This window comes from Anopheles arabiensis, chromosome 2 (genome assembly GCF_016920715.1).
Source record: "Anopheles arabiensis isolate DONGOLA chromosome 2, AaraD3, whole genome shotgun sequence".
NCBI classification, from domain to species: domain Eukaryota; kingdom Metazoa; phylum Arthropoda; class Insecta; order Diptera; family Culicidae; genus Anopheles; species Anopheles arabiensis.
The window spans coordinates 11,363,875-11,376,080 of record NC_053517.1 but is presented as its reverse complement, the minus strand read 5'-3'; the positions used below and the strand labels follow the sequence as shown (position 1 = coordinate 11,376,080).

The 12,206-nt window shown below is 45.9% G+C and overlaps 1 protein-coding gene across 1 annotated transcript; it reads right to left on the bottom strand.

Moving 5' to 3' along the window:
• Positions 1–9,579: 9,579 nt before the first annotated feature.
• LOC120896712 (endochitinase-like) lies at positions 9,580–11,849 on the bottom strand. The gene is made up of 3 exons (XM_040301059.1): positions 11,267–11,849; positions 10,249–11,187; positions 9,580–10,169 (listed from the first exon to the last, which is right to left on the bottom strand). The coding sequence occupies exons 1-3, from the start codon at positions 11,842–11,844 to the stop codon at positions 9,614–9,616; spliced, it is 2,073 nt and encodes a 690-aa protein (XP_040156993.1). The 5' UTR covers positions 11,845–11,849; the 3' UTR covers positions 9,580–9,613.
• Between the last annotated feature and the right edge of the window lie 357 nt (positions 11,850–12,206).

Genomic DNA, 12,206 nt, shown 5'->3' with positions numbered 1-12,206 from the left:
AACGTTCTTCCAAATCAATCCCAAATGCCGAGTGCGTAAGATTTAACCATTACATCATGGCCACATTTAAATCTACACAGACAAGCTGGAGAGAGGCCAGATCGCGCCCCAAATCAATCAACCCGCTCACTGACCACAAACCGCTTTTCCAGTGTACGGCTAAAGACTTCTAGCATTTGGGGCGTGTAATGCGCACCTGTTGTTTGCTCGGTTTTACATCACCATCAACAGGCAAGGCTTCTTCCAGCAAGCGAAATCACTGTAATCACTGTGTAGACATAGTGCCAAGTTCCAAAATATCAGCTCCAAAGCATCGTGTAAGAGCTTTTTATGGCCGTTGTGATAGGTTGTGGGTTGGTTAAATCATTTACCTACGACTCCCCCGATGCCATTGCCCGGTTAGATTTTCGAGCGAAAAAGAATCAATCAAGCGCATTCCCGAGGCACGTGTCGGTGTTGACGACGGTGATATCTCTTCAGCCATTGCCCCGGCTTGGTAAGGTGTTACCACCGTTGGTTGATATGGATCTGTTTGGACACCATTGGGCTGTGGGCGCTAAGCATCCAGCCGTACGCTGACCGGTTCAACTTTGAGGCTTACTGAGTTTATCGTATGTGTATGTTTGTTTGTGTATACCAAATGCGTGGGCCGGTTGACGGACAGCCTGCCCAAAACGTCTGAAACCTGTCTCTTGATCGTGTCCGTTGTCTTTGTACCTTCCTGTACTCCTTCCCTCAAACAAACTTTTGGTGGCGAAGGCGTAACATATGATTGATAACAAACCATCCGGCTGACCTAGTTTGTTTACCCTGGCGTATATGTCTTTGTGTGTGTGTATGCATTATCTCCTGCTTGGGAAAGACTTCTTTTGCTTCCGGTCAAACTTCAAAGGATACGGCTACGCTCAGCAGGAAAAGAAGTCCATAACTCAAACCCTGACTGGCGTGGCCTAACTGACTCACCCACGAAGGAAAGCTTTATGGAGTGAAAAGTTCAACTTTCGCCCGGTAACACTTCCATCATAAACCTTGCCACGCTCGTCCCACTCCCCGACGGCAGCAGTAGGACGATTGATGGGAAGTCATTTGAGTGTAGAGCTGGGCTGGGAGCAAAGCAGGTCGTGAAAATTACGTTTCCCTTCGTTCTAGCGGACGATATCTGTTTCCGTTTTTTTGGCGCTTGTTTTTCTAGGTAATAAAATTTCGTCTCCCTTATAAATGGCAGTAGTTTAAAGCGAGCGGCATCAAGATCAGTCAAGAAGAATTTAGAACACAAATGGTAAGTTAAGTTTACTGAATAGTTTTACTCAACAATGATGGAGCAAGCGCCACGGTAGAGCGCAATTGAAGGAAACACTTACACTGGAAAGTTCAATGTTTCAGGGAAAGTTGAACGTACCCACGGCGCTGCACCCTCGTGTGTTTGTTTTATTGCAGTTTGAGCGTGTTTTAATATCTTTTTGATGCCTTTGCTACGATTCTCTTCGCACTGATGAACTCTTCCGAGAGGTCATTCTCACTTCATTTGGACCCTTCTCTCGCACACTTGGCATTGTGCAAACTTTTCGGATGTACCTTTCCAGTTTGAATGCAACTTCAAACACCCCACTTTTCAATAAACACATCATCTGGGGATAAAGCATAAAGCGCTGCTGTCAATCCCTGCACGAGCAGCGGGGCAGTTATGTGTTGAGCCAGCGTTTTGGTTTTCCATTCGCTGCAGCTAATGGAGTTGGTGTTCGGGGTGTTCAACGCGGACGTTTAAATGCCCATTAAGATGGAACGGCAGTTAGGGGGGAACCTCTTTTTTTCTTTCTTTTTTTTAATAGATATATTAAGACACAACGCCTTACAACAAAACCCCCTTCAGCGAGTTAGGCGACGCTCTAACCAGCTGCGCTGCTCATTCCGGCGCTTAAAGTGGGCCACCGTGGCGGCGTTGGAATGCCAGCAAACCTGTCTTGGGCGGCTTACATTATACCGCCCGGCGCACGTGCCTCCCGGAAAGCTCATTTTTTCGGGTCACGCTTTCAATAACGCCGGCCGAAAACTTTAATCAACCAGTTAGAACCTGTTCTGAGGCCAGGCCGATTCGATGCGTTCAGTGCCGGGTCCGAGTCGATTGGAAATCGATCGCCCGCAGCAATGATGACCGACAAATCTGTCCCAATTTTGCCGTTCAGCTGACCCCATCAAAGCCGATGATGCAGCCATATTTCAGCCTCCCCCCGTGGCGCATCCACGACGACGACGTTGACGACGCAGTAGGAAACGGAATCTCGCTTCCGGTGCGCTCGATCGGCCGGAATTGATTTATATGCTTGGCGCGCACACGCGGGCTCACCCCATCTTTAGTGCACACGTTGTTGTCGCCGTCAAATTGCTTACGTGCGATACTGAAACTTTTACTTTTACTACAATTCACAACCCATCCCTCTCCCAGAGTGGGGGGGAGCGCGTAAGAAAAAGGGAAAGGATTCGTGAAATATGGTCATAAATTGTGGCAAAGCTTAATGCTTCGCTCGGCATTCCTTGCCTCGCTGCTGGACTGTGCACAGACCCTTTGCTACTTCCCGTCGCCGCCGCTGCTTCCTGCGCTACCGGAATATCTCATTTTTCACGCCAGGAAGTGTGAAAGCGTGTGTGAGTGGTGGTGTCTGCGTGGGACAACGGAGTGGCTAACTAGAACTTTTTCCATGATTCATTGCACGGGGTACTGAAGTGAAGGACAATGTTTTGCCTCTTCCCACACTCCCGAACTAAAGCTTGTAACTTTTGCTCAGCTCTCTTGCCGTTAGCTTCCGGGCGCTGGGATCGTAATCGTAACGTCTCCGTTTTCCCGGAAAATGAAAAAAAGGGAAGCAGTCTAGAAATATAGGAATTGATATCACTTTCACTTTTATCGCGTTCTTCACCGCCGTCTTTTGGGTGACGCAAAAATCGGACCGTCGGTTCTGCGCCGTTCGGAGATTATCGTTCGCATGAGTAGCTACGATGGAGGGATTGAATAAGCTGGCCGTTGGGAGAAAGTTGATAACCTTTCACACGGATGTGTCGGTACTAAGTGGTGTGTCAATCCTTCTTTGTTCGCTGTGGGGAAGTTTGAAAAATTATCCAATGCGCGAAAAGCAAAGATGAAGCACAGCATTGCTGGGCTGCGAGGCACTCAAGTCGTTATCTTTTATGTTTGGGGAAGCTTCGAAATCATCATGTACGACATTGACGGGTTTGGTTTTATTATTTATGAAACCATCAATCGTTCATTTTTTAACGTTGTGTATTGTCTGTTGCCTATCTTGTTGCGTGTTTCCATGTGTAAAACAGAACAAAGTTATAATGTCACAAAATACGAAGTTGAATCTTAGGCAGGTGAAAAGAAAGAGGTTTTGCATGTGTTGAAAATAAAGAAAATATTTGAAAACTATAACATTACAATTAATTATAATAAAAAAAAAACAATAATTTAACATATAATTTAAACATGACTGAGAATGATTACTACAATTCATTACAAGAGCAATATAACAAGCGTTAAAAACACATTACATACCATAGTGAACTTTTCTAAATTTAGCAAACTGTAGCGAATGCAATGTAAAAATTGACATTGACATTGAAAAGGTGAAGACGAGGTACTGGAAAAAAACATACCAAAAAACCTCGACAAAGAAATAAACAAACACATCTGCTTTTGGTCCCTCGTCATCATCCTGTAGCCGTTTGCCGCCTACTACCACTACACTTGAGCACACACCAAAAAAAAAAGAAGCGACATGACAAAATCATATTACACCTAACCTCAATCAACTTTCCATCCGCCGTGCGTATCTGTCCGAACACTTGTCAAAAGTTAGACAAGCTTCAGGCCGCCTTTCCCGAGCCCGATGCACTCCAAACGTCGGGAGCACAAAAAATAAAGCTTCGAAATTGCTTTCCGAAAGCTGGATTGGCCGGCTGAGCTCGATGGAGGATGAACGACGCACCAAACCACGTCCTTGACGGAGTTGACGGGCCGAAAGCTTTGGCCGCTTGTTCAAGAATGGACAGGAAAATAGCTCCGCAAACAAACGAAGGTGAAGAGTGGGTACGTTGCCACCGGCGTCCTGGGTGGCAATGGAATGGCGCTTTAGTGTGCGCCTGCTAGGACACGTCTGGAATACATTTATCAGCTTGCCCAACAGGACGCAGGAATGGTTCAATTCCGAGCGCATCGTTCCGTTTTTTTTCCTTCCTCACTATGTTGGCAGACAAATATTGAATTAACTACTCATGACAATCTTCCATGAAAGATGTCAACAACAAAAATAAAACACCAGAAACCGGGAAGTGAAGCAAAAGTGAAAACATAAACAAGGCAGGGCGAAAAATAATGCTTTTTAAAGATTTCCTTCACGCAATATGCTTTTCCCATTGTTGATTTTCATGTTTCCCGGTCTCTAGCGACCTTGATGACAGCGGACGTCACGGCAAGTAAGGTCACAAACACCACTGCCTTTCCCCCCCACCCCCCACCATACACTTTCCCGGCACGTACTTTCGTCCTCTTTCTCTCTGTGACGTCACAAGTGGGCGTTGCTAGGCGTTGCTGTGGGAAGGATTTATTTTCCCACTCTCCTTCTACACACTTTCCTTCTCACCAGCACCACCAGCAGCACGACCAGGCAGCCTACTTAGTGGTGACTAATGAGCGTCATTATTTGGAAGCTAATCTTAACCTTATGCCCGAGCGCGTGTATGTGTGTGTGCCATCGTGCATGGGGAGCGTGGGAAAAGATAAAGCGCCAACGGAAGACGCTGCGATGGTGACGGATTGTAAATTGGAGACAGTGTGGGAAAAGGCTTTATTTCGGGTGTAGCACGTGTCTCGTCCCCGCTTTCGATGCGAACGAACGGGAACGGAACTAACAGGGAAGGAGTGTGGAACGTCGCGTTACATTACCCGTATTTCTCAAGAGAATTTATTCCTCCGGGGGGGAGAGAGAGCAAAAAATGAGTTCATTATGCACAATAAGCGCACGTGGGTAGAATGTCATTCTTGCCATCCATTTCCTTTTTACATATAAAAACGAAAGCTCATCAATGCAATTTTAAAATGCGTTTAATTGAGAATTTAACTCTATGTTAAGCAGTGCCACAACATTGTAAACTACACCAAGTATCGCTGCACTGGGTTTTGTAATTAGATATTCCTTCGCCTAGTTTCATTACACTTTGATCATACTCCAATGTCAGCAGCATTAATTGAGCTAATCGTAGGATGGAATAATTGCCACAAGAGCTTATATAAAATTACCTGTACAGTAACCACAAGTATCCATTTCCTGTGCAAATACAAGCTCCACACCACACCAGCAAAAAACCGCATTAAAAATATCATAGCGGTAACAAACACACCCGTAACCACACGCGACACATATACAATGATCGCTGTAAGTAACTCCCCGCTTTCACCCAAACAGCAAGCACATGCCTTTTAATTATAACCCCTTCAGTGTGGCATCAGCACGGGAACGTGTGCATGACAAAAAAGGAGCGAAAAAAAATCTCACAGTGTGATTTTTCCATCAAAACATTATAATGACATTCTCCTACCACCCACTCTCGCGTGGCACGTGGTGCCCCTCGTGTGGTCTGGTGTTTAAGAAAGGGAAGAGAAATCTTCACATCAGCTGCCTTTCGCGGTGGCCGCCCCATTGCCGCCGAGGGCTGACGATGACGGGGTCGAGTTTTAATTACTCTGTCATGGAGTTATCAATGTGCTCGTGACCACGACCACCAGCGTACCATCCCTGGCAGGGGACAGTTCTTAAGAAGATACTGCAGCTGCAGCTGTTTGCTTGCTTGCCTCTTTGTGTTGAAGGTTTTAATAGAAACCGGAAACATTCTGCACTTTTAGAAGTACACACAAAGAGAGTGTGTGTGAAAGAGAGATAGAGATAGAGATAGACAGAAAGAGAACGAGAGAAAGAGAGAGAGAGGAAGAGGTGAGAGAGAAGATAAAACTTAGATGACGTAGCTTTGATTCCGATGCGGTCGCGCGCGCTTGTGTGGGAGCTCACTTCCATTGACGGATGTTGTTTAAACCTACCGCATGACCGAACAGCACCAGTGTGCCTTACTTGGGGATGATGCACATTGGGTGGTAACGTGCTAAAGAAAAGTAAAAAAAAAAGGACGTGTTCGCGTTGGCGTGTTGCTAGGCTAGGCATGACAAAATGAGCCGCCATCTAGCCGCCCTGCTGTGAGTGGGCAAAGTGAAAAAGGCATCGGCAAGTAGATTAGCGTAAGTGGGGGGGAAGCAGAGAATTCATGCACTAAAGATGACTGTTTCCTTTTTAACCCCTGCATCCACCGGGCCGTGGACCGTGGTGCACTAATGGATGAGAACGTTTAAACGAGCCGGAGCAAGGATGTTTGCAAAAATAGCGTGAGCGTGCAGTCGCGCCCGCGGTTCGAAATGATACGTGCCGTTGGAGCAGATTGGAGCAACACACTCACGCAGTGGAGCGTTAGTGGAGTGAGAACAGAAGGATTAGTGCGGGAAAGAAGGAGCTAAGCAGGATATGGACGTTGCTGCTTAAGATTGCGAACACGAAGCGATTTAAGGGAGGAGAAGTACGGTGAGGCTTCGGTGGGTTTGTTGCAAAGCAATGTTCTAGTTGCGATGGACGGTGCGCTAGTGGTGGAGGGTAGGATTCTATGCATTTTAGAAGCACTGCATTCCGCACAGTTCGGCATACGTGAGAAGCAAAACAATGTCATCGTCTTTGTCATTTCCCGTCTCTGCTTCGCTCTGCAGTTGCATGTTTTGGGGGTGCGGGATTTGGGTACATTAAATTCGCAAAGGGAAGCACGTAAACGGCAAGGTTGGGGACGGTTGGAAGCCGACACCGTATTGAGTGGGATTGCGATGTATGTTGTGTGTCCTTGTATGTATGATCCTTGTCATATATCCTGCCCGGTTTGTGCCTTTCGATGTACAGGAGCAACAACAGGATATCGAAAGCCTCTAAACGGCACCATGATGGTAATCTTGAAGACGGTTATCTGATATACAGCATTATGGGAAGACAGCATGTGCCGGTTTTGCACCTAGATTGAAATCTAGAATAAGCTTATTGGCTATCTATTTGTGATATCAAGATATCATATGCAATTCTGAAGGAGTCATAATTCAGATTCGCTGAAGTAACACAAATCTTGATAATTAAACAACTATTCAATACTATAACTGTAGAGTAAGTTTCCATCCAGAAGAAAGAAATAAACTCTCTAAAGTATAGCATTAATGGCACATGATACAATTGTCTTTGGTGCTAGGAAAAAAATGGTAACAACATCGAGCTACACTGTGTACGTGGGCGATCGGTTTCACCATGCCCTATCCGTAGCATTCCCTTTTGTCCAATCCCTAGTGACACTCTAGCCGGGCAAGGAAATTGATAACCGCTCGTGTTCGGTAGTGTTTTGTAGCGCTGGGAAATTGTCCCAAGCAAAATGTACCATGCAGCGAAGCGGTTACCTTGTTTGCATTCTATTTGAATGTTGCCTCCTACTTGGCACACCGTCCCGTGAAGATGTTACAACTGCACTTTCTGCGTCACCGGCCCGGTGCACCACCGAGCGAACTGATCAAATATAGATATGCACAAACAAATGCACTGTTTGTGGGTTTCTCGGAAGCCAATGGATGGATTCTCGCTGTGGGTGGAGGTTTGTGTAGCAGGCTCTTGTCCACGGTGTCACACACGCCATCGACAGAAATACAACTCCAAAGAGGTTTATGTATTTCCAGAAACACTTTACCCTTTCAGTGAGTTTTGTGTTCCATTCCGTTTGGCATGCACTAAACATGCAAAAGGCGTTCACAGAAGCCCCGTTCAACGAAACTGCTACTGCTCATTGTGCCAATCCCTTTGAAACAGTTTAAGCTTTTTGTTTTTGTCATCATCAACCTCCAAAATCTCTGCTCCAATTAGAGCAACATAAATGATGAATTTTTCTTATTGTATCAGCAGTTTCTCCAAGGATCATACTGCTCGGTTATCATCACACTGCTGCTTCTATTCCATCAAAATCAGGCAGCGAGAAAAAAAGTGTAAGATAGACAACCACGACGAAATACTCACAAATGAACCTCATTACAGTCGCCAGACTCGGCCGTCCGCTGCGTCCCTGCCTTATGCTAAACAGTGTGTTAACAAATGAATATATTTATCTGTGTCAGCAGCAAGGCAAAACTTGCTCCCGCCTTCGCCGAGCGTTGAAGCAACGATGCTACACGAAAAGAAACGCCAAAAAGATGCTCTTTTGGCTTCTAATTTTAGTGTATGTATGTTTCTGTTTGTGTGTGTGTGTGTGTGTGTGTGTGTGTGTGTGTGTGTGTGTGTGTGTGTGTTTGTGTCTGTGTGTGAATGTAAGTCAGTCGTGTTATCTGGCAGAATCGATTGCATTTAGGCGAGCATGTATGCCGCCGTTGTTATTTATGGAGCTACATTTTCCATATTCGAACGATAAGTGAACTGCGGCAGCAAGATGCGGAAGCTTCTTTTGCATTGCTTCTCGCCACACACTTCGTTCGTACTCAACTCAAAGACTTTCTTTTTATCAAACACAAACCCCCAAAACCGAGTCCGGTCCCAAATACTGTGACCCAGAAACTTCACAACGCGAGCAGCACACCAAACAGCGGTCTCGCACAGTAGGGAGAACTCACTCATCTTTCCTAAACATCAGTGGAAGCAGCAGCAGCAGCAGCAGCAGCGTGCGTCCAAGAAAGATGTGAATCTCGTATGGCGATGACCCCATCCATGGTCTCGCAGTAGCTCGCAGTGTATACCCCACCCTTCCCTACCGAAACCGAAACCCGCTCGCACCCGCTCAAAGTCGCACATTCTTTATGGCAATTTGCCAAAAAGTTTGGCGCGTAGCGTAACGCGCCGTTCAACATTCGCGACAGCATGTCGACCTTCCCCTCTTATGGTCTGGGGCTCATTCATTGTTTGTGTCTTAGTTCATTCATATCCGCACGTACTGGTGGTGGTGTTGGTAGTGGTGAAGAAAGACGGTAGCGATTTCGGCAGTTGGACCCGTCCTTGCAGCGCTCCGCCGTCACGGACGATTCATCAGCGTATGTTTTTCAAGGGTGAAAATGTGGGACGAGCCAATGGGACGAGGTAAGGAGTGTTTGTTTATGTGTTTCGTTGCGATAAGTATTGCCACCATTTGGGAAGGGAAACTGGTTTTTTTTGTTTGCTGTCGTTCAAACTTATGCTGCTCTTTGTCCAGTTGGTTGGGCCATCCTTATCATGGCTCAGTGCAGGAGATATTCTTTGGGTGTTGCTGTAAACAGTACTCTTTAAGCGACGATGACAGAGTATAAATGATTATTGATTATTGAACGTCACATAAATCAAACGAAAGAGAAGTATCTAATTAGAGGAGTGCAAATTGCAGTTATGTGTTCATGCATTCTTTTAAATGAATTAATAATATTGATTAAATTAAGGATGATTTCTTTGCATTTACTGAAACTTTTAACGAATCGTATCGAGATCTGCACCCGCATTGCACCATTACCAAGCACACGAATATTCTTTTTATTTCATTTTAATTAATTGTTTGCCTTCTGTCTGTATGAACCGCACAACGATTTCAACAACGGGTAGGCGGGCCCACACTTGCCCCGATAGTCGTCCAAATCTAGCGCGACAGCATACACCCCGGCCAAACCTTTCTCTCGCGCGATCTCACCCTTCCGGCCTACCGAGGCCTCATTCTCGTAAGCTGCCCAATAATCGGTCTGGAATGCGTGCGGTGCCATTCCTTCCGTATCGTCCCAGCCCATCGTCCAATCGCTTTCATTAAACTTCTGACACATCTCAATGTAAGCGCAAAACGGTCCTTCTTCCGGAACGGTGCAGTATGTCATTGGCGTTTTAACGGTGTTCGGTTTCTTCAATTGGAAGACTTGTGCAATGAAGACCACACCAAGCACAATCTTGTCCGCCGGACAGCCTTTATCGATCCAGTACTGCAACGCATCATTCAAGGTCATATTTGTCTGGTCATCTACATCGAACAACGCGTTGGCGGACGGCATCGTGCTATTGTTGCCATACTTTGGTTTACGCTCGCCCGCGCCTACAACGTGTACGAAGTCAAGTAGCCTGAAAAGATCAAAATTCTACACAGATGCTCCACTACACACAGCCGCATGCTACCTCAACTAAAAACTATGTCACTCACCTACCCAACCGTGCATGATCGATTCCCTCGTGATCGATTTCTACGAGTATGGTCACTTCCCACGTCGGATGGCCGGCTGCCCGGAAGCTGCTCTTGAGCTCCTCCACCAGCAGGTAGAGTGAATGTTCAGATTGTATTCCATACCCACCCCAAAACAGTTCAACACCATCCAGTTTATAGTCTGCCATATACTCGATCAGTACTTCTATGAGTGCTTTTCGTTGGTCTGATTCCGAAGCGGCTTGAGCAATTAATGGATTGCGAATGCTGATTAACAGCTTCAACTCTGGTTTGATGCTTTTTAGTGCGGCGAACTTTCGCCAACCACCAACCGCCACGTCGGGATTGACGAGCAGGATGTTCGGAGTGTCGTTCGAATGGACGTCGATTGCCAATTGTAGACTATCGTAGACGATATGGGTGCAGAGTGAAATTGGTATGTCCGTAATTTCGAACGCATATTCGCCCGTTCTATCTGCTGCCGAACTTGAGAAACTGCACACAACACGTTCGGCCTCAACGAAGACGTTGAAAACTGCCAGCACAATAAGCACTACCCCGGCAAACATGGGGGCCAGTCCTGCCGTATCGTCCCAGCCCATCGTCCAATCGCCTTTATTAAACGAAGGACACAGCTCTATGTAAGAGCAAGACGGTCTATCCTCCGTTAGGGTGCAGAATGTTCTTAAGTCTTTAACATAAAAGTTAGGTCTAAAAAACGGTTTCTCCAATTTGAAGACTTGTGCTATAAACGTCACCCCAAGTACGATCTTTTGAGCAGGACAGCCTTTATCGATCCAGTGCTGCAGGGCACCGTCCAGAGTAAAATTTGTCTTGCCATCTATATTGATCAATGCGTTGGCGGACGGTTTCGTATTTTTGTTGTGATATTTTGGAATACGCTCACTCGCACCTACAATATGTACGAAGTCCAGTTGCCTAAAACAATCAAACGGTCAGACAGCAGCTTCACTTTTCACAGATTTACACTGTCTCAATTAAAAACCATGTCACTCACCTACACAACCGTGCATGATCGAGACCTTGATGGTCGATATCAATGAGTATGGTCACCTCCCACGTCGGATAATTGGCTGCCCGGAAGCCGCTCTTAACCTCCTCTAGTAACAGGTAGAGCGATTCCTCAGATTTGAACCTTTCATCAGCCCAAAACAGTTCAACACCATCCAAGTTATACGTTGACATGAACTGGACGAGCCTTTCTATAAGAGCTCTTCTTTGGTCTGGTTCCGACGCAACTTGAGCAATAAATATACTACGCAGACAAATGATCAACTTCAACTGCGGGTTGGTTCGCTTTAGTGCGGAGAACTTTTCAAATTCATCGAACGGCTCATCGGCGTCGGGATTGGTGAGAGTGAAGTACGGAGTGTCTTTAGAATACAAATCAATTGCCAAACGATCGTAGACGACATGGGTGCACAGTGAAACTGGTATGTCTGTCATTTGGAACGCATACTCGTCCCTTCTGTACACCGATCCACTCGTGAAGGAGCACACAATACGTTCGGCCTCAACGAAGACCTTGGAAGCTGCTAGCACAGCAAGGATAAACCCGGTAAAAACCCTACACATCGTTCTAGACAAGGCAGAACAGCCTAGCCTACAACCGAACGTTAGAACGTCTAAAAACCAACTGAATGGCGATTGCAAGCTTCAGCTAATCGTGTGTTATCGTTCAGGATGGGTGGCATATGGTCAGATTATAAAGGACAGCGAAAATTTAGAGGTCATCGTAGCTAGACTAATTTGTAGATAGTACCGGTTAGTTTGTTTTGATGAAAGCTGAAGTGACGGTTCGAATTTTGTGTCATTTGTCTTATCAGTAAAATTCAAAATGATATAATATGTTATATTGTTCTGTTGTCAGTGTTTGTAGCAATACCGCACTGATACGGGTATGGTCTGACGCCTCTCGAAGGCTAATATAGGATCTC

Coding starts and splice junctions, on each gene's coding strand:
- LOC120896712 (XM_040301059.1), bottom strand. CDS start 11,844: ATGTGTAGGGTTTTTACCGGGTTTATCCTTGCTGTGCTAGCAGCTTCC. Junction 11,188..11,266: donor GATCATGCACGGTTGTGTAG/GTGAGTGACATG, acceptor TGATTGTTTTAG/GCAACTGGACTTCGTACATA. Junction 10,170..10,248: donor GATCATGCACGGTTGGGTAG/GTGAGTGACATA, acceptor TGATCTTTTCAG/GCTACTTGACTTCGTACACG.